The 21,161-nt window shown below is 41.4% G+C and overlaps 4 protein-coding genes across 6 annotated transcripts; 3 read left to right on the top strand and 1 right to left on the bottom strand.

Annotated features, from left to right (window-relative positions):
- The first annotated feature begins 441 nt into the window (after positions 1-441).
- Positions 442-2,434, top strand: LOC108086282 (uncharacterized). Its single transcript, XM_017160823.2, has 5 exons — positions 442-505; positions 559-687; positions 768-1,296; positions 1,406-1,481; positions 1,871-2,434. The coding sequence occupies exons 1-5, from the start codon at positions 442-444 to the stop codon at positions 2,432-2,434; spliced, it is 1,362 nt and encodes a 453-aa protein (XP_017016312.2).
- Positions 2,435-2,977: 543 nt separating this feature from the next.
- On the top strand, positions 2,978-5,478 carry LOC108070375 (uncharacterized). The gene is made up of 2 exons (XM_017160824.3): positions 2,978-3,169; positions 3,950-5,478. Exons 1-2 carry the CDS (start codon positions 3,007-3,009, stop codon positions 5,104-5,106), a joined length of 1,320 nt encoding a protein of 439 aa, XP_017016313.1. The 5' UTR covers positions 2,978-3,006; the 3' UTR covers positions 5,107-5,478.
- A 5,939-nt stretch (positions 5,479-11,417) lies between these two features.
- LOC108070400 (uncharacterized) lies at positions 11,418-13,294 on the bottom strand. Its single transcript, XM_017160852.3, has 3 exons — positions 12,816-13,294; positions 12,047-12,753; positions 11,418-11,988 (listed from the first exon to the last, which is right to left on the bottom strand). The coding sequence occupies exons 1-3, from the start codon at positions 13,279-13,281 to the stop codon at positions 11,941-11,943; spliced, it is 1,221 nt and encodes a 406-aa protein (XP_017016341.1). The 5' UTR covers positions 13,282-13,294; the 3' UTR covers positions 11,418-11,940.
- A 5,593-nt stretch (positions 13,295-18,887) lies between these two features.
- Positions 18,888-20,391, top strand: LOC108070399 (uncharacterized). 3 transcript variants are annotated; one of them, XM_017160851.3, is made up of 3 exons: positions 18,888-19,149; positions 19,227-19,345; positions 19,412-19,610. In XM_017160851.3, exons 1-3 carry the CDS (start codon positions 18,901-18,903, stop codon positions 19,467-19,469), a joined length of 426 nt encoding a protein of 141 aa, XP_017016340.2. In that variant the 5' UTR covers positions 18,888-18,900; the 3' UTR covers positions 19,470-19,610. The 3 variants fall into 3 exon arrangements, with proteins under 3 accessions (XP_017016340.2, XP_041631291.1, XP_017016339.1); XM_017160850.3 differs by having other exon boundaries at positions 19,048-19,149; positions 19,199-19,345; positions 19,412-20,391; XM_041775357.2 differs by having other exon boundaries at positions 18,888-19,345; positions 19,412-20,391.
- Positions 20,392-21,161: the final 770 nt, after the last annotated feature.

Genomic DNA, 21,161 nt, shown 5'->3' with positions numbered 1-21,161 from the left:
TTGAACCTTTGAGTATACTTTATACTACATAATTTATTAACTTATAGTTAAGATTTAAACCAATGTTTATTGAAGCCTTGAACTTCATTAAGTTTTAATAACGCTTTACTTATTGATTCATCAACTTATAGTTCGGGTTTTAATCTTAGTTTATGTATGCCTTGAACTTCGTGAGTTCAAAGTTCTTTTCATTGACAAGTTTAATTCCATTAACCTACTGTTTCAGCATGAACTTTTAATGTCACATGTCTATATTATTTATATCATTCCAAAAAAGTGTGACTAATAGCGTAAATAACATTTAATTAAAATATAATGCGATTCTGCTGAATTAATTTAACTAATAATAATTAAAATCTCTTTTCAAGCGTGAAAATGAATATATAAAATAGAGGGCTTTAGCCGCACTGACTTTAGTTGATTTTACCATTTCAGACAAGGATGAAGCATATATTTAGAATATATCTGATCTTAGGAGCAGCATTCTGCACTCAAGGATACAAAAGTAAGTTGGCTGGAAAGGATTAAGGCCACTTGCTATATAAGTTCACTTCGTAGGATTTGGTCTGGATTGTGAGGATATTGCCTGTGAATTGGGCGAAAGATGCACTCTATCCCGGGTGCCATGCACTGGCCCAGACCAACAGGAAGGAGTACAATGTGGAGCTTACCCAGAGTGTCAAAAAGGTGCGTGACAGACTGTAATCCCAATCGATTTCATCTCTCATTCACATGGAAATCCGGCTTTTCTCACTGATCCCTTTCAGATCAGCTGGCCAGGGATTTCTCCATCGACACCACACTGACCATCGCCAACACCCGCAGTAGCATCATCATACCCAGCACCAGCACGAATCGCAATCGGACCGACACGAACACGGATACGGATACGGACTTTGAGCTGCTGACCGATTTGGGAAATCCGGATAATTCCGCCACGCACGCGGGCCAGACTCAGGCCAATGTCCTGGTGATTGTACAGGATGGGTCACAGCCTCAGCTTCAGCCGAATCCATGGCTAAATCGCAGACAGAATGTGCCCTGCACAGTCAATCCCCTCTATCCCTATGCCTGCAATTATCCGGGCTACGTGCCCAATACCGGCGTGGGATTACCCTCATATCCGCAGGCAAGGTCGGGCAATGGCCCCCAACTGGTTCCGCCCACGCCGCCCTGCTATTACAATTGCTATCCCAGAGTGGGGGCCAGTCCTTATGGACAATACAGGGGATATCCCCTGGCCAGGTCGGCCAATCCCTCATCCACCAATAACTATTTGCTTTACCTTACACTGTCGTCGGGATAATAGAATTTTATTTCAAATAACATATTTTCCTAGAAATAAAAGCAACAAAATAGTGTTTAATGGCTCGCTTGGTGCTATTTTTTTCTGTGTACTCACCAGCTCTGCACCGTTTCCGGCGATCGCCGCAAGTGCTGTACCAGCCGGTGGGAGTGCCGGCTCCTCTGCCGCCTCCAGGGTATCCACTACCACGTCCAATGCCCCGCCAGGCTGCGCCCCAATATCCTATGATCCAGCCTCAACCTAATCCACAATATGCGATCCAAGCTCAACCCAATCCTCAACTGTACTTTTCAGTGGGGATGTCCTATCCGTCGTATATGAGTTACAATAGTCGTTCGGCAGGAGGTCCTCCTTCGTCCTTTTATAGCCCTTTTTTACCCAACTATAATTCGTATTATTACAACATTAACTTACCCTTTTCGGGAGGATCCTCTTAGGATCTTAGTTAGTTTATGAAATTCTTTACTTGCACTTTCTGTTCACACATATTTTAAGAATATTTTTCACCTTTTGTTGTAATTTAACATTCCCCTTAAATAACCATTATTTCTGGGTTTTACAAAGACAGATCCCCCCGGCCAAAAACCAGAAACAGATCTTTCTCGAGCTTCTAATCGAACAACTCGTCAGATTCCCATGCCTCCAAGACCCATGCCAATGCCAGGACCTATGCCGATGCCTGGTGTCATGCGTGTGCCAGGCCCAGTGCCAGTTCCTATGAATGTGCCTCCAGTTCCGGGACGGGCCTATTACCCGCCGTATATGGGACAACCCATGCCAATGGCCGGACCAGTACGGGCTCCAATGCCCATGATGCCGATGGGGCCACAGCCTGGCGTTCCAGGTGTTCCCTTGGGGGGTGGAGGCTTAGGTGGAACTAGCATTATTGTGGAGCCTTTAGTTATCCTGCCCATGGGCATGGGTGCAGGCATTAATCCCAATCAATATTATGGATCCAATGGAGCTTATCCCAGCTACAACAATTATAATCCCTACAATACGTACACCACGGCACAGCCCTACTATGACTATAATAATTATAATAACAATAACTACAATAATTACAACAATTACAATAACTACAGTGGGAGTAATAACAATTACAATGACTACAACTCATACGGTTAAATGTTAAATTAAATGTTTACTCAAACTCTTTTCATAAAATATAATTAAATTAATTATGCATGAAAATAAATGTTATATGATTTAGCCGATAGAAATTTGTAATTATTCCAGCAATAAAAGTTCAAATCTGAGAGTATAAAGCCAGGCAAATGTCAAAAATAATTAATGAACAAGATGATCAAGGTATTTTATATACTATACTTATCACAAATAATAAAAATTGAGAAAAGATACTATTTATTTAAATCTTGCAAGGAAAGTTAAGATAACCTAGACCTGAATACACTTACTTATATCAGTCCGAAGAATTCGGAAGAACTTTTACACAACGCAGCCACAGATAAATAAATAAATAAATAATTATTTAACAGACACAAAATGTCAATAATATTATCGCTGCTCCATTCTCGCTGAGAATCAACATCGAGAAGCGGAAAGAGACGGCAGACAGCTTGGCGCGGCCAAGAGAGAAAGAGCGAGCTGAGAATGTACGATAAAAACACCTGTTCACCAAACAAAATTCACTCAGTCTGCAGTTAGACAGCCACCTCGGCGGTCGTTTGTTTCCAAACATGACGAAGTCAGCTCGTGGATACCAGCTCATCGCGTTGCTTTTGGCGATCGTGATACCGAGAGAGATTCGAGCACGTGAGGCCATCACTCCCGGCCCTGATGTGGGTCAGATAATCAAAGATCTCGATGGATTGCATATTGATGGGACGGGATTTGAGCCAGGTGAGTTTTACAGTAGCATTCGAAATATTAGTTTGGTTAAAATAAGATGTCTTAGGAAATTTGGTAATGTTTAAGGTAATTTATTTTAATACAGATTTTTTATTAATTTATATATTAAATATACTATATATTTGGAAAATGTAAATTATAAAGTAGAGTTTATATTTTACTTGTACATTAATTTCTTGTGAACGTAATTATTAGACATACTAGTACTTTTAAACGTAATTTTTATTCATTTATTTACTTTCTCTACTTTTTTTTTTTTTTAATATTTAAATTATAAAGTAGAGTGTGGTAGAGTGTTGTTAATTTGCATTAATTTCTTTTTCTGTGAACTGCTGATAGTAATTCAGAACTTGGTCTGTCTTGCCTAACAACTATTTCTTGACAACTGCTAAGCTTATTTGCTTAGAAAGTGATACTCCATGAAATTATTTTCTAAAAATACATAAACATATGGTTCTGCAAAGGCCACAACTTTACAAATTTAAATATATATTTGCATAGTTATAAATAAAAGCAAATGTCGTCACATTTTTTAATGAATGTGTCATAAAATTGCCTACGACTTTTCTTCTTTTTGTTTATTAAACTTTTTTTCAATATATCATAATTCTTAAAGCTAACTGCTTATTTATAAATACTTTCCAATTTAAATAACTTTAATGTTGCAAATCTCTAAGTTTTCTCAAACTATTCCCTAATTTAGTCAATTTAATTTAGTTAATTTTATTGACGCCCGAAAGCATAACGTTAAACACCAAGTGAAAATTCCAGGTGCTCCCTGCAGGGTGGACGTGCAAAAGGAGCTGCCTCGACCCGACCAGGTTCAGCCCCTTTACCTCCGCCCCGGCACGGATCTCTACTGGTTGCCCAACGTCGACGGGCAGCTGGAGATACCCCGTGGCGCCAGCATCGAGCTGCACTGCAGCCATTCCTTTGCATCCATGGACACCGACCAGCGCTCGATACGGGTGCAGTGTTTGGAGAACACCACCTTCGCGTGGAAAGGGTCTAAAATGAAATTCCGCGATTTCACCTGCAGGCAGGCCATTCCCTACACTGTGGAGCGCCTCGACAGGCGTTGCGGGGATGAGTCGCTGCAGCACCCCGCAGCGTTCTGGTATCGCGTAGGCTACGACATCGGAGACGGCAGATTTGTGGCAACCATGGAACTGTGCCACGACCCGTATCTCCTGCGCACACACTACGCCCGCCACCAGTTGACACCCGCCAGCGTGCACTTCCAGAGGAACGTGAAGCGCACGAAATTCAGTCCCGCCGGCCACTTCACCGGCGTGGACATAGCCAGGATTTACTCGCACCGAAACCAGGAGAAGGTGATGGATGCCGGCCTCATCGACGTTAAGGCCGGGCTTTTCCTGGCCCGCGGGCACCTGGCGGCCAAGGCGGACCTGATCTATGCCAGCCAGCAAAGGAGCAGCTTCAACTATGTCAATGTTGCGCCCCAGTGGCAGACTTTCAACGGTGGACGCTGGGCCAATCTGGAGGAGGCCACGCGGCGCTATGTGGCCAGCTCTGGTATCTCGGCCACCGTGTACACGGGCACCTATGGCCAGATGAAGGTGGCCGGCAGCCGGGTTCTCCACCTGGCCACCGATGCCAACAACAACGGAGTACTGGCCGTGCCCCAGCTCTTTTATCGCGTCCTCATCGACGAGGGGCAACCGACGCGCGGCATCGCCCTGCTGGGCGTCAACAATCCGTATGCCACTCTAGCCCAGATTCACGAGTCCTATGTCATCTGTGATCCCGTCGAGGAGCAGGTGGCGTGGCTGGACTGGTTGCACAAAGGCAACGCCAAGGGTAAGCTGAAGCAGGGCTATCTCTATGCCTGCTCCGTGTCGGACCTGGCCCGTGTCGTCCCCCAGCTGCCACGCCCCCTGCTCGAGGTGGACGAGCTGCTGGCATAGATGCGGGCTCCGGTTTCGTTTCCGCTTCCGCTTACCTTTTGTGTTTAAGCGAATGCAATAAAGACTGAGTGCAGGTGGGTCGTTAATATATATGAATACCTTATATTGATTCAGGAAAAATTTCGTATTTATATCCAAATATAGGGGGAGATGTAGGGAAATATTTTAATGTGAATGTATAATATATAAAACTTGTAGATCTATAGATATAAATAATTTATATAAATAACAATAAATTGTCTAACAAGATTAAGGTTCTTAAATATAAATTGAATAATTGGAGTTCAGGAAGTTACATATAATTTTAAAAAATTCTTTATTGTAAAATATACACTTGGAAAAGTTCACTAACAATTTTGGAACAATTTCAAAAACCTCTGTTGTTTTATATATAAAAAAGTAATGTTTCGTTTCATTTAATCAATAAAATTCTAAGTTAAACTATTGGGATAACGCTTTCTTAGATTTTAAATAAATCCCCGGACGAACCTTAACCCGATTTCATAAATCAAACAAGTTAATTTCCAAGTTAAGGAGTTATCCCCAGACCATTCTTTCGTTATCCATCTGTGCCAGTTTCATGTGTGTGGTGTGTGTTTTTGTGCCTTCCGATTATTAACGCTCGTGTGAGCTTCACGCCATCAAAATCAAATGGGACATCGTGTGTGGTCATGTCGGGGGCGGGTCCACGCCCACTTCCCTGGGTAACCGGGGCCAAAATCGGAAACGATATAGCCTCGTTATGCGTTTGCCTTGTTGGCGGCAGAGCAAAATCGGTGGAAGAAACGAGGATATCAAATACGGCTCGGCTGCATTACCTTCACACACATACACAAAACACAATTTGTTCCACAACATTGATTTAATCCTTTTTCTTCTGGGCCACGCACACACCACACACTCACACACACACACACACAAAAAGGCTGTCGTGAAGAATTTTCTTAAATTTTCCGCTGGGGTTTTCATGGCACTTCCTGTCGTGGCGCTGCGTCCTTGGCATTATCATGAATATTTTTGCCCTCCGTTGTGTGCCTTCGATACATTTCCATTTGCTGATTTGAAGCGCACTTTCCACTCGGCTTTCTTCTCGTCTGCTCCTCTCTGCTCTTTTCCGCTTTACCATTTTTTCCGATTTTCCGTTTTCCGCTCGCTTAGGTCCAGACCGTGGCATTTGGAAAAAAATAATGTTTTTATGCTGGCTTGTGCGGTAAGCAATATTTGCTCAAGTATCCCTTACAGACTTCTGGGCAGTAATCATTGAATGGGGCGTGGAATGTAAGCCAATTTATGGTTTTGGTTTGGGAAGCAAATTACAATTAAATTTTAAGTGACAAAAATTTTATTTTTGGCTCATTAGGTTGTCGTATTATTAAATTTTGTGTCTTGGAATAATTTTAAATTTTATATAAATATTATCTGAATATTTGAAATAATTATACATATATTTAAACACTACTGAGGATTTAATTATATTTAATTTTACAGCTTTAAAAATATCTTTGTCTCGTAAAAATTGTATTTCCTTTCATATGGACTGCATATCCATAGGTTCCCTATTCATATCCGGCTACATCGCGTTTCTACCGCGTAATAAAATTGAAACTTTTTGGGATTTGTTTATTATTTTTAAATTGGTCAAAATAAGTCTGGGAGAAAGGATTGAAGGCGCCCCTATTTTATAGAAATTAAAATAATAAATAAGTAAATTCTTGATGCACACTAATAATTTCCAAAAACGAACATTGACAAACTTCAAACTTCCAGCTCACATTGCCTGGAAATTAAATGCTCCTTGTGTTGCTACGAGTAGCTGCAAAACATTTGTAACAATTGTATTTCGCTTTAGGATATGGAATGGAGTGCAGCACGAGCTCCAAAGTCCAGACGACTTTTCTTTAGTGGCCATAACATTTCCCTTAAAATTGAGAGGAAAAAGAGAAAACACAACAAATTGCCCTGTTGTTGTTTATCTTGTTATATTTTTCTTTTTGCTGACTTGATGAAGTTTATCTGGAGGCCAGAAGGAGCAGCGAGCAGTAGTAAAAAAGACGAATAATTGAACGCACTTCACGCAGATGTTGTCGGGATTCTTTTTTATGTCATTTGCTCGCACGGCCTGCCGCCCAGAAGGATGTGTGCGTGTGTGTGTGTTGTGTCCTGTGGCCTCCAGCGGAAATTATAATTTATATTTGGGTTTTCGCCCGGCTTCTGTGTATATTTTAATATCGCCACCTCTGGTTCCGAGGGCCAGTTCCAGGCGGCTCTTCTTTTATTTTGATTAAAATGCATATTAAATATTTGGCGAGCAAACAAAAAACGAAAACACAACCGAAATGTATCAAAATAAAATGTGTAAAAAAAAAAAAACAATACACATAAAAAATATAATATAAATAATTTCCTGCTACCGTCTGAATTTATTTCCCGCTGTGGGTCCTGCTTCCTTCCGTCCCGGCGATAAACTATACACATCGCAGGACCCACACACACACACATGTGTATTGAGCTACGACCCAACCCGACTTGCTGCAAATCCTGTGCTGCGCCTGCAAGGATATAAAAAGTAAACAAACAATGAAATTGTTCCCCTGTTTTCGGCCTTATTTACATGTGCGGATGGGCATATTTTGGAATTGGGGACACAGGCCCAACAGGAAGCAGTAAGGGTTTTGATTAATATTGGAAATTGGGGCTCCTTTGACCGTTCTTTAATCGATATGTGATAAGATCTTGTCAAAATTTATGTCAGATTTAGGCAAAAATAAATTATTCTAATATTAACTAGATTTATTTCAAGTTTTTCTTTCAGAGAACTAGCTTTACTTTTGCTTCACTCTTGCCTAAGCGCTGTTTCCTTGTGGCCCGAGCTCCAATTGGATTTTTATACCCTCAATTTGAGCAACAATTTTGCACATTTTGACCAGTTTCTCCTCTGTCCAGCACAGAAAGCGAAACAACGGTCCAAAGTGAATAAAATACGTGCACACAATCCAAATGAAATAAGAGGAAAATATGAAAATTGGAGAATGCCGGAATGCAGAAAGAAAAGCGAGACGAGGACACGAGGAGATGGAGATGGGGATGGAGAGGAAATTCCGTTTCATTTTACTGGAAATTACAGTGGAGAATGTCCCCGGCAAGACAAGACGACGTTGACATCCAATATCCTTATTGTTGGCCAACGGAATTTATGGCTAACAAAGTCGTTAAGTAGGCTAAAGTGTGTGGCTTGCAGCGGAGACCGAGGCTATGGCAGTTTGCAGCCTGCACTTGAGCGTAAAATGGCCAAGTCAGGGTCGGGTCGGATCGAGTAAGCGCAACTCGAAGCTAATGAGGTCATCAACGTGCCCACCGCACCCCCGCAATAACCCATCCGAGTGCCGGTCCATCCGCATGCATCACATCACCGTCGTGGCTGCGAAATTGAATTTTGAGTACTGCCAAAGTGCGGCCGCCAGGTAGGCTCCGATTCAGGTGTTTGATTAATGGGTCCCGGGTCCTGTCCCTGTCGCAGCCAAAAGCCGGATTCGAAACATGTTTGCTGGTCACCCACTACACCGCCCTGACTGGTTAACCCACCGAGATCTGATTTCCAACCCGATTGCGGCTGGGCCACTGCAATTACGGTTGCAGCAAATTGGAGAAGTGGTTTCAGAGCTCGAGATCAATTTTAGTTTGATACGATTTTAGTGAGAAATAGCTTTAAATTATTTAAGAATTTCTCTTGCGTGTATCTTTATTCTAATTACATTTTTTAATAAGAATATTAATGAGTTTTCTTGTAATAAGATTTTAAACTGTGAACATATTAACATTGCTTCCTCTACGTAAATTTTTGTTGTCCTAGTCCTTGTACCTTATCCAAAACCATAACCTTGCCATCATTGGTTCCCACATCGGTCGCAGGACCTAAACTTCCTCCACATTAAATTCTATTATTCTCTTGTTTATGATTTGACTTTAAGGGCCCGTACACTCTCGTCTCGATTGAAAGACGCCAGGGGATCAGCAGCAGGAACTGGCGCAGGAACAGGAAGAGGATGGGCAAATAAATTGGTTTCTGGCATAAAGGCATGAAGACCCCCACACACCCAGGTACTGGCTCTGCGCCAGAATTTGAATATGTGTGAATATTTATGTACGAATATACATATTTCTAAAATCATTTCATAACCCTGCCCATAAAAAGCAACGATAATTTCGTACCTTACCGGCTTGTCGTCGCCAGGTGAGATCAAAGGGTTTGCCATTGTCCTCTGCGGCGTGAAGTCACATGAAAGTTTATGAATTTGCTTTAGGTGTGATGGTAATTAAATAAAGGTCTTGAAATAAAGGCAAAGCACTCGACAGATTTAAGATAAAGCTTTCGAGGAAATTAAGGAAGCTGTCAATAAAATATATGAAATAAACAGGAGGTGATTTTGGAATATTTTGTGAAAATGAAGTGGAGATTTCAATGTAATTTTACATCTCTTTTCAAGGATTCAAAGGCTACACTTTAATGTTAAGAAAGATTAAATCTAAGCATGTCCGAGTTAAGGTTATAAAGGTTATAAAGAACCATGTTCAAGTGAAATGATTGCCGGCAATCAGGGGGAATAAGGGAAGACCCGTAAAAGCAAGCATAAAACCGAGGCTACTGAAAAATGTAACAAGCCGCAGAAGAACAACAACTGCCAGCCAAATGGGTTAACACTCAGTTTGTCCGTGCTTCCGTGTTTGAGGAGCATTCGGCGCTGCGCTTTTTATCATCTTTTCGGCCCGCCCCAAAGTTGCGCGCCGTCTTGGCCACAATTGGCATGTCGGTCTGCGGTCGGTGGCTGCAGCTGCAAGGCAAGGATGTGGGCCACAAAAATGCGGCTGGGAGATTGCCACAACGAAACGAGCAACGGAAAGGTAACAACTGTGCGCCGGTGGGTTGCAAATGACTTTGCCATGCTAACCAAATGGTTATCTTTCAGTTTCATTGTGGTGCCCCTGCAAGTGGATAACTTTTGGGTCTGCGAGTCCCCTGTAATTTGCATTTCAGCCAGAGAAATGGCAGGATTCTCCTCAGCCTTTGTACATTCAAACGAAAAAGTGCTTGTACTTTACATTTAAAGTAATACTTAGGTAAGTTTGAAGTTTTTCTTAAAGGTAAATGCTTACACTAAGAAAATAGCTTGAGGTTCTATAAAGTTTTAAATAATGACTGACATTTATAGTTTTTTTTATTTATGTGTGCTTCATTACTCTTGCTTATAATCGTATCACTGAAAATTGATCAAATACGTGTAATTGATTTGTTTGTTTCTGGCAATCAAATTGATTATTCGTTAGCCAGGAATTTAAAAGGCACAAACATCTACAGTTCTACTGTGATTTACACTTTACAGTTCAATGAACTGACCGCAGTTAAGGGAGAATTTCCCGAGGAGTGACAAAATAGGAAAAGCGTTTGCCCGAGACACTTCAAGTGTAAATTTGATGGCCTCGAGGCGTCCTCTCAAGTGCAGTCGATGATAAATCTCCACGCAACAATGCTGACTGTATATATATATAGGCCAAGCCATATATAGGCAAACAATATATAAAATCTAAACGGGGCTTTCACCCTCCGGTTTTATCGCTTTCGTTACTGGAAAGCAATTGAATTGTGTCGCTGCTCACAAAAGAGTGTCGTATGGATACGTTTGCCGGTCCAATCACCGGCTTGTCGCCAGGATACCGGAAATGGGTGAAAGTGAAAGCCCCGGCAATGGTGGTCATTAGGGCGCCTTAGGAAGCTCCACTCTCTGGCTTTTGCTCCGCCAGCTTATCGTCCGGCTGACAAATTGCCGGCCAGACAACGACTCCTGATGCCGACGAAATCCCCTACGGAGCAGACTTTAATTCTCAATGAAGTCAAAGTTAAATAAAAAAAGTTCTGAAAACCCAGAAACATAAAAGCGAAAATGTATTTCAATCTATTTGGCACAGTCTATATAGGTGGGGCGGGGGCCAGAGAAGATTTACGGCGCCGCTCTTGTTAAATGCTCTGTCAGGAGACGACAAAAACAAAAAGGGTCGAACCATTGGCAGGAATATGGATATTTCCACTGAAATCGCTGAAAGCAACAGTTGAATTATTTAGCTTTATGCGAAATGGAGTTTAAAGGCAAAGTTTTATTCAGTTCTTGCATGGAAATACAGCAACTTCTGTCAGTTTAAAAAGAGAAACTTGATTTATAATGGAATAGATCTTTAACACCCCAACTAATTATAATGAATATAGAAAACACTAGGATGTTCATTATAGACTTGTGGATAATCCACTTTATTTAGCAGCTGCCAAGGGTCTCTCCTCTCTCCGTTTGCCAAACACGGAATCTCACGAATAATGTGAATGTGACAAGAATATAAATTCATATTACAGAAACTCTGAGTACGAAGTATAACGAGCAGGAGAGTCATCTCTCCATTCCCTCCAACCTCCACCCGGTCCGCCCCGAGAATGGGACTCTAATGTGACATTTATAAGTGCCGGGGCGACGGATGGGCGACGTTGCATGTGGCACACACTGACGAGCAACGAGAATTACAAAGTGCATTTTTCATCATTCTCCCAGAAGGCGAACACACAAGTTGCACAACTATTTTTGAGTTACTCATATCATGTTCCCGCTTTGGCACTTGAGTATGCGAAATTTGCGACACACTTTAAAGTCCTTGAGCAAAGCAGCACGGCGAGTTCTCAAGTTGATTAGATAGAAGTTTGGGCCAAGCAGCAGCACGAATTATCCTTTAAATGCAGACTCCAAGCTCAGGATCAAGTGCCTTTAGTAAATTTTAGAAATATTATAATATAAGAGATCACGCAACTGAGCCCCATATGATGCGCTCCTTATGGATGGAAATGTCCTGGAATTAAAAAAAAATATTTAATAAATTGTTTCTAAGATTTCTTAAAACCACAAACCTCATGAGATATATCTTGCTTCTGACTGATAGCTGGTATTTCCAGCTTGAGAGGAGGCTGCTGCCCTAGCCTCTCGTCCATCCGTAACAAGTCTATTGCATCGTTGAAGAAGTTTTTGTTAACATTACCCACGGCCAATCGAAGCAGCTTAAGCCTTTTGCAGCTTGCAATTATTGTGAGCAGGCCGTGGGAAATATCCAGGGGACGGGACATCCATAGACAAATCTCCTCCAGGTTCTTGAGTCGGCCTAGCATCTCAACGCACTCGTTGCTGGCACAAAAGCACGTGAGGTGCCTCAGGCTCTGGATGCATACCAGCTGGCAGACCTCCCCTTGGGTAAGGCTTCCTCCGTCGATGGAAAGGTGTTTCAGCTGAGATTTTACTGCCAGAGACGAGAGAAGGGGCTCAAAGGAGCCGCTACGTCGGATTCCAAAGTGTGAGAGCTCTCGGAGCTTGGGAAGCTTAGCCAGCGGTTTGTAGTCCGCCGGCTCCGCTGTCATGCCGAACTTGAGTACCTCCAGGTCTTTGCAGTGGGTCACAATAATATCCACAAGATTCTTTTGGCAACAAGAATAGCCCAGATGGAGACTGCGAAGATTGCTATTGGACTTGAAGCATTTCACCAGGCAAGCTGGGGGAACCTTTGGTATGAGAAGCTGAAGTGTTTCCAGATTCTGCAGTTGATGCAAACGATCCACACTGAAGTCTGCAAGGGTTACCAGAAGTTGGCATTATTTTTGTCAAGTTTATTATCTACATATACCTTACCCTGAGTGGCCTGAAACTCCAGTCGTTTCAGCTCAGGCAAATGCCTAACGGCGGCCAGGACTTGATCGAAGGGCTTGTCAATGGGTGCTATGTAAAACTTTAGCTGCTTCACCACCAGGTGCTTCAACCGGTTCATACCAGACAAAGTATGGCAGAGGATACCATAACATTCCGCTGGTGCAATGCATCTATAGGACGTTCCCATGCATTTTCCCGTATCAAAATGCTCCAGATTGATGGTCAAAACCTCCACCGCCTCCCGACAGATGCATAATTGTATCAGTTCTAGTCGCCGACTGTTTTCGTCGAGTGTGAATTCCCGGTATTTACTGCCGCACTGATTGATAAAAACCTGACGAAATCGCTGGCTCACTTGAGCGAAACTAATGCGATCTTTCGTGGTCAGGAATTCGAGTATATTATAAAGACAGTCGTCGATGAGCTCTGCTATGTTTGTGGCACCCATTGCCAAGGCGTTCGAAGTAAGACTAAAATGTAATTCCACTTTTTGAATGAAGGCAAACCTAAGGCCACGTCGGAATAAACAGCTATGAGTAATCTGTTGTTATTTCTGTCCCGATAAGATATACGTACTCGCCGGGAATTGGCTGGGGAACCAGTTTGGCGAGTCTAAATGAAACTGACCTACCGTAACTGATGAATGAAATAAATGCATTGCTGATGAAATATAAACAAACAACAGCTGGCAGTAAGGCAAGAGCTTTACTGACTATTTTTATACCATTGCAGGGTATTATAATTTTAACCAGAAGATTCAGTATGCGGTTTTAATAAAACAAATAAAACAACAAACACCTAATAAAACAAACAGAATTGAAATTGATGCATTTTTAATTTAGTTATGATGGTTTACAAATACAATCTTCGATTTAAATGAAAATAAGCTAAATTCGTATATCAAATCTAATTGTCATTTCTAAGTTTCGTAGGACAATATCGGTCTCTATCCTCGCGAACTTTGCAATGACTAAGGTGCTCCTGAGATATGTCGCGACGGCCAGATATATGATCTCTTGGGTGTCAGAGTCAATAGGAATTTCCTTTTCAAACTCTTCCACATGCAATCTGATGTCAGATTTCTTCAATTGCATTAGTTCTCTTTCTATATTCAGCTTCACAGCTAACCTGAGCTCTTTTAAATCTCTAATTCTGGCTAAGAGCTGTATATTTCGGGCATGTGTCGGCCATTGATTTTCCAAGGTTGTGAGCAATCCAAATTTGACTATTTTTGCAGTATCCTTGGAATTGCTTATGTTCTGGCTCCTTAGACTTTCTATTGTGCTTCGCATCTCGTTTATCTCAAAGCACATAGGAGCGCAAGAAAAATGTGAGTGTCCACTGTGTCTTTGATACCAATTTTTTAGCCGTCACAGTATTCGTCTTATGAATGTCATATCTCTAGAAGTAAGAAATAGAATGCTTTCATTTGAGAGTATGTCTACGCTTATATGGTCCTGCTTTTGATTATCCTCTGTCGAATTCATCTTCAAATCAAGACCACCAATGATCGGCAGTTGCCACAATTGTGTTGGGCTCAAGTCCAATGGCGGTTCCTTTATATGGCAATCTAATTCTTGTAGATGCCGAATCTTAGATAGCTCTTCGATTCCCGATTCTATTGGATGGTCAAATGTCAGCGTCTTCAAGGTCCTGGAACAATTATCTGCCATTGATTTGAAGAGAGCACCCAACGAATCCGCCTGCGGGCTTCCACCTAAACTCAAGGAGCTTAATTTCGGTAAATGGGTGAGTGGTGCGTACTCGATGGCATTTGAGTCTGGTTTCATTTGAATATTCAAACAATGTATATTTTTGCAGTAGGGTGCTATATCGGCTAGTCTGCCGTATATTTCAGTGCTAATAATCATAAGAATTTCCAGATTTGGGTTTGATTTTAAACAGTCAACCAGTGATTCGGCCTCCATGGGAGTAGTCAGCGAAAGAAGGCGCAAGTTCCGAAAACTCTCTAGGTTTCCCGCTGAGTAAGCTGTGCAAAATATGAATAATTGTAATTTAAACTAATCAAACTATCTCACATTTCATTACTTAGCATTTTTATATTTAACGTCTCTAAGTTTTCTTTTTCTTTAAGAATTTTTATAATCCGTTCGAATGTCTCCATATGCTCAGGGTAATATGAATTCGTCTGGAATCTGATAACGCAACGCAAGAGACCCGGATTTTCCTTGAGGGAGGTACATAAGATGTCCCAGAACTTAAGCTTCTCCGATTTGGTGTACTTTTTAGTTTTCTCGTACATTTTAGCCAAATCTAGAAACACAATATTCCCGGTCAAAAGTCTCCAGTCTTCCAGTCTCTCCCACAGGTCTTCACTCCAGTTCAGAAATGCCGACCGAAAGTAATCATGGGCAATCGCAAAGTAGATTAGGTCCCTATATCGATCTGTATTTTCTCCAAGTTCACAATTATTTTGTATTTGCTTAAAAATGGCGAATAAACAAAACGAGTTTAGGTCAAGAATTGATTTAGTTGTCCCCGATTTCACTTCCATTGTGTTTCGATCGGCGAGAATAACTTGACTTTTTCCGATGCCGGTTCCGAAGGTACTGCTTCCGGCAAAGGGGAAACCTAATCTTTAAATCGACTTCGAAAAAGATAAGATAGGAAAAGCTACACAGAGGAAAATATATTTGAAATTCTTAAAATAAAACTATTCCCTATTTCTCAACCAATATTTTTGGCTTTAATGAATTTTGTATATTCTTTTTTAAACAAAAGAACAAAAGCAATGTGGTTATCAGGTGTAAGCGCCACCCGAAAGTGTTATAAAAACATTATAATTGAATTTTTTATAACGTGCCGCGCTGGCTGAACTTATCCTTACTGTGGCTGGACTGGAGTCATAAAATATCAGGCAGGAGGAGCTAAGGCTAAGGAACATTTAATAGTTGGGAACATAAATTCGCCTGGGCAGCATTACAATTAGGAGGGGAAATGCTCGGGCTATAGGTATACGATGGTTCGCCCTTCAAAGTCGGTCCCTTGTCTTGCCTTTTTATTGGAAACTTTCCGGAAATGTGACGCCTTAAATTCAGCTGGTTAAGGTAACTACTGACAAGGTCATTGATAAGAAAAAATAGTAATAAAAATCAAGCAAGGGGATTCCCCTTTAATAACATTGAAGGCCTCCTCATTTGTGTTTTTTGATGAAAATTGATTATTTGTGTCTGACATGTTTTTGAGTTTTATTCACCCACAAGGACTGATGTTAGTTTGCGCTTCAATGATCTGTCAGCGTTTGTCGCCTGGCCAGAAATGTGTGTAATTTAATCAGACGGCGGGCCGAGAAATAAAGTAGGCCTAATGTGCGAAAAAGATGACAGGCGATGTGTTTGCCAGTCGTCCTGCCCTCAAGGCAGGACCTCTGATATTGTATTATGTTTTATCCTCTTGCGTTGTCTCCGCTGAGAAAATGAGAAAACCGCATTTGCATAAGTAAGAAAGTGTGAAAGTGAAAGCGAGACTACTGGCCCTATATCCCTTCTCGTAAGCCGTTTTTGCGCTTTTTGACAAATGACTTAAAGCCTTTTGGGGCCTCCGACTGGCCATGAAAAGGGTTCAAGTAATTTGTTGAGACTCTTGAATATTGAATGCGAATGCGAATGCGAATGCGGACCACGTGCAGGGGGACACGACGCAGAAGAATAAAAATGAAATATCTTTTTGGCCAAGGCAGCAAACAAATAAGCTGCGAAGAAAAAGCGTTAACCGCCATGACACAAAATGCTTTATGTCCCAAGATGCTGAAATAAAATGCTTTATGGAATTATGGAATTGCGTAACACCATCAGATGTCCCATCAACATTTCATAAGCCATTAAATATCCAATGACCTATTTAGAGCGGGTTTGGTTTAGATCAGAGAGCTTCAAATTTAAGTTAAGAATATAGTAGAAATATTTATACATATTTAAGTTGTAACTAGTTTTCATTGGAATAATATAACTAGAATCAGAAGCCTTTAGTTACGATAGGAGTAGCTAATCAAGGTGAGGAAAGTTCTGAACGAAATATTATAGAATTAAGCGTTGCCGTACATCTGGTCAGAAAACTCTTAACCCGAATGAATCCACATCTGTCTTTCATGTGCGTGATGAAAATCGCCCAAATATGAGTTCAGATTGGCTTAGGCATGTTGTTGGGGCCCGGTTCCATTTCGCTTTTATTGCAACAACTTGCGAGAATGTCCTTGTCCTTGCCCAAGCCAAAGGAGCCGGAGGAGGTGCGCGTTTAATCCGGAAACTTATTTATGTATGCCTTTCCGGTCGTTTTCCTTGCCCGACGCATTTCTCGCATGTGTAAGTTCGTTTATTGTCGCACAGACAATCGCACAAACAAGGGTGTTTCGATGCCTTTGCCAGAGGTTGGCAGGCAGCACAAAGGGGAGACCGGGAGGTGGCTTTATGCCATTCTTATGACACGCCCGCGCACACTTTCACTTTACATAAGGCCAGTGTTGTGGCGATGTGCGTGAGGGTCCTTTGTAGCGGCAACGCTTCAGGAGGACATCTAGGCGGCAGCGAGTGTTTGTGTTGACAACACTTGATAATTCCTTGCATACACGCACTTTGACTGCAAGAAACTACTCGTTTTATCCAATGCCATCTCTGGATACTGGGTACTTGCTTTTCCATTGATGTGTGCATCCTGCCCTTGGGTATCCTGTCCTGGCAGTTCCTTGTCTGCGGCTTTGAATTATTTAAAATGGTTTCTTTGCGGAAAATTGAGGAGATGGAGAGGATTCTCCATTATTATATATTCATAAGGGGGCAGATCGATGGGTTATTTCGAAACATGATATTTGTCCTGGCTATAAATTTTGATTTACGGAGTGTCCTGCGGCTGCCTCGTTTAGCTTTTAATCGTGCTCTGGGCTAAGTAAGTGGAGACTGTGCGGGATATTCGTTTTATGTTTACTCTTAGTCATTTTGTTGTGACCTTGATTGACACATAATACTCGGCTTAAGGACATCACTTAAAAAGCTTATTAAACAGTTTATAGTTAAAGGAAGTAATGTTGTAATATTGAATTTCTGGACACTAAGTTCTTTGCTACTTAAGACAAGTTCCCACAATACATAGGTATGTATAATATCAAATGATTTAAATGAAATAAAAATTTACTAGTAAATTTCAAAAGGAAAAATATAACTAATTCATTTTCCACCAAACTTACTATCTAGCAATTTCTTTTTTCCCAGATTTTAAGCCAACTTGTCTTAAATTTTGTCACTCACGATGGCTTTGATTCTGCCCTAGTCGTTGGTTCGAACCAGGATGGCAATGGCAGGATGTGCGAACCCTTGCTGGGTTAATTTAATTAACGAGCAAGGCAAAGAAATTACTTCGAGGGCCGCGGAAAAGTTGTACAGCTGCGGCTGGCGGAGACCTTCGCGGAAAAGCCTGCGATGGAAAAGGAAAATGCCTGGCAGTCGGGCCATAGATCAAAGCACGCCTGCTGAGCACGGCTTTTCCGCTTTCCCTGCAGCTGCTTGTATTTGTGCTTCCCGTGCGTGTGAGCTGTCAGCAGGTGAGTGTGCGGGGAGTGTGCGAGGTGTGTGTGTGTTGAGCCTTGTCGGTTTTATATAAAGTAGGTCAGTAGTAGTGCCTTGCCAATAAAAGTTAATGCTTTCAGGTGCTATGTAGTATGTGTGCGGGTGGTTGTGCATTGTGTGCCCTGGCCTGTTGATATTTTTTAATATTTATAGAATTTTAAAATGCCTGTTAAGTGTAGATATTAAACATTTAAATTCGCAAGCCAGGCGATTGGATGAAGTTTTAACACTTTTTGGCAGTGCTTTAAGTCATTTTATTATTTTCCAATGCAAAACGCCAGACACTGGAGTTTTCTTTAACATTATACAAGTTAATGAAATTACCATTACTTACTTGCCATTTCTCTATATTTTTTTTACAGTTTTATAGTAGTTTTTCGAGATAATATTATTATCTTATCTTACCCTGACTGTGAGTATCGCATTTAGCTATCTACTTTGCACTTTTTCGATTGCAAAAAACAGTCATCGCTCTTCGGCTTACCGCTATGGATGTGGGCATTGGAATTTTGGATCTCAACGATTACTGCCTTCAGAGGATACTCCATTATGTGGACATTAAAGGACAAATAAGCTTTGCCCAAACCTGTGCTAGGTTTCGGGATGTCTTCCATGTCTGGTCACGTTGTGAATACTCCTATGTTTCGATTGTTGGCGACGTTGAACCAAGGGAGTTGACCTTGCTCAGTCTGGTGGCCTCGAGTGTCAGAAAGCTGAATATATTCGCTGACGATCTGGTTAGTTCATTCAATGATAATTATACAGACAAAAAGCACCATAATGTAGTTTCAAAATTTTGCAACCTGATCCGAAGCATGGACTGCCTGAAGTCCATCAAGCTATGGCAGGTGAGTCCACATCCGATCGTCAAGCACATACTGAGGGCATTAAGAGACTTGCCTCGTCTGAGAAAGCTGTATTTGTGCATTCCAAGTAAGTGTTTAAGAGTGTGATTCAAAAAGTTAATTATCTGACTATTGTCAACGCTCTTTTGTAAAGTGCGGATCACGATAGACTTGAGTCGGTCTTATCGGCTGAACTTATTCTGGACTCCTAGGGATCTACTGAGACACTGCAGATCCCTGTGTAACCTGAGGACCCTACATCTCTCCGATGATGTGAGCAGCTCCAATCTCCGGGATATAGTAAAGCAGATGCCGCATCTGAAGGATCTGAGCTTCTATATAGATCGATCTAATAAATGGAGTCTGTTTCTCTGCCATCAAGATACCAGAAATCATCTGACCAGGATCTTTGACTTCCTGGCAAGCAAAAGGAGACTGGAAGTTCTCAGGATCAAGGGAGAAATAAATGCTGACAACGAGGCCAAGTCCTTGGCTAACATAAAAACCCTGAAGTCCCTGGATTGTAGTTTCGCCAACCCCAACTTTGTGATTTACCTGACCGAACTCACTTCGCTCAGGAGCCTGCGCATAACATCGCTCCATGGCATGGATATATCTGCAACATACCTACAGGTGATTCGAAGCTGCAAAGATCTTAAGTTCCTTCGCATTTTCGATTACAACATTAGTCCGAACTTTGTTTCCTTGGCCGGCAAAGTGCTGGAAGAGATCGAGTCGGAGAACACACTACATTTAAGAGTCCACGGCCGCCATAGCTCACATTCATTGAAGGAGTTTAAGTCAAATGCTTTGGACCATAAAAATCTTTTATTTCGTTCAATAACAGCCACAGAACTTTTAACATTAATCTGAAAGGGGTTACAAATATTTTTAGATGTATAAAGTTATGATAGTTTTGTTTTTCAGTATTAAGCATTGGCTAGAGTTTTTTTCTTTCAACATTTAAGAACGTTATTACTATTATTATATTAAATTTCGGAGAAGTCATATTTTTAAGTCTAAGCTTACTTATTTCTATTATATTTAAAATTGTAATCAATTGCCAAAGTTTAGGTTAAGAAACAAAGGACAACTCAAAAATCTATAAATATAAATAAAAAATTATAAAAAACAGTCAAGATTCTCTAAAGAAAATGGTTTATTTATGTATGTTTTACCTACGCATTCAGCTGAGTTCCCTAAGGCGTTAAAAGTAAAATTAAGCGGCTTTCCAGGGCTCCGTCTGGCATTTCCAATTATGCAAAACTCCGAACTGTTAATGAAATGTGTCAGAAACAATTTGGTATAATTTTTCACTTAAAGCTGAAAACAATTTATAATTAGAAAAGGCCTCGGAGTGAGAGGAAAAGGAACGGGAAAAAATGGTTTTACCTGTTGGCAATCTACAAAGTCGCTGTTTTTTTGTTGTATTTTCATTTTTATTTCGCAATGACAGACAACAGAGGGCGGGACAAACGAACAGTGATTGCGGATAGACAGAGATGGACGGGGACGGGGACGAAGACGGGGGAAAACAAAATGGCAACTGTCGCAGACGGAAGTACGTCAAGTGTGGGCACAAAGCCGTCAAGCGAATGCCACGGATAAGCGGAAGTGGGCTGCAAGAAGAGGAGCAAGTTGGCGGGCCGGAAGCGGCCATTGTGTCCTTGCGGCGAGATAGGGGTTGTGGGCGGAAATTATTGTTTCTATTTTCGAATTTTTTGCTGACTGTTTGTCGGTTGAACTTTTCCATTTATGACGCACTCTGGCGGGGAAGGGTCCCAGTTATTCTATAAAAAATTTATCTTTTGATAAAAATTCCCCTTCCCAGTTAATGATTCCATTATCTTTTTGATTTCAGTTTGGCTTCAGCTGTCGAAGTTTTAGTTTTCGCGAAATTGGAC

Source organism: Drosophila kikkawai, chromosome 3L, assembly GCF_030179895.1.
Source record: "Drosophila kikkawai strain 14028-0561.14 chromosome 3L, DkikHiC1v2, whole genome shotgun sequence".
Taxonomy (NCBI): Eukaryota; Metazoa; Arthropoda; class Insecta; order Diptera; family Drosophilidae; genus Drosophila; species Drosophila kikkawai.
This window is presented reverse-complemented; position numbering and strand designations above follow the sequence as displayed.

Excerpts from the sequence above, each read along its gene's own strand:
- LOC108086282 (XM_017160823.2), top strand. The coding sequence starts at position 442 with ATGAAGCATATATTTAGAATATATCTGATCTTAGGAGCAGCATTCTGC. Across the intron at positions 1,297-1,405 it reads TTGCTTTACCTTACACTGTC|CTCTGCACCGTTTCCGGCGA; the intron begins GTCGGGATAATA and ends TGTACTCACCAG. Across the intron at positions 1,482-1,870 it reads GCTCCTCTGCCGCCTCCAGG|ACAGATCCCCCCGGCCAAAA; the intron begins GTATCCACTACC and ends GGTTTTACAAAG.
- LOC108070375 (XM_017160824.3), top strand. The coding sequence starts at position 3,007 with ATGACGAAGTCAGCTCGTGGATACCAGCTCATCGCGTTGCTTTTGGCG. Across the intron at positions 3,170-3,949 it reads TGGGACGGGATTTGAGCCAG|GTGCTCCCTGCAGGGTGGAC; the intron begins GTGAGTTTTACA and ends TGAAAATTCCAG.
- LOC108070400 (XM_017160852.3), bottom strand. The coding sequence starts at position 13,281 with ATGGGTGCCACAAACATAGCAGAGCTCATCGACGACTGTCTTTATAAT. Across the intron at positions 12,754-12,815 it reads GGAGTTTCAGGCCACTCAGG|ACTTCAGTGTGGATCGTTTG; the intron begins GTAAGGTATATG and ends TAACCCTTGCAG. Across the intron at positions 11,989-12,046 it reads AGCAAGATATATCTCATGAG|GACATTTCCATCCATAAGGA; the intron begins GTTTGTGGTTTT and ends TTTTAATTCCAG.
- LOC108070399 (XM_041775357.2), top strand. The coding sequence starts at position 18,901 with ATGGATGTGGGCATTGGAATTTTGGATCTCAACGATTACTGCCTTCAG. Across the intron at positions 19,346-19,411 it reads GCTGTATTTGTGCATTCCAA|TGCGGATCACGATAGACTTG; the intron begins GTAAGTGTTTAA and ends TCTTTTGTAAAG.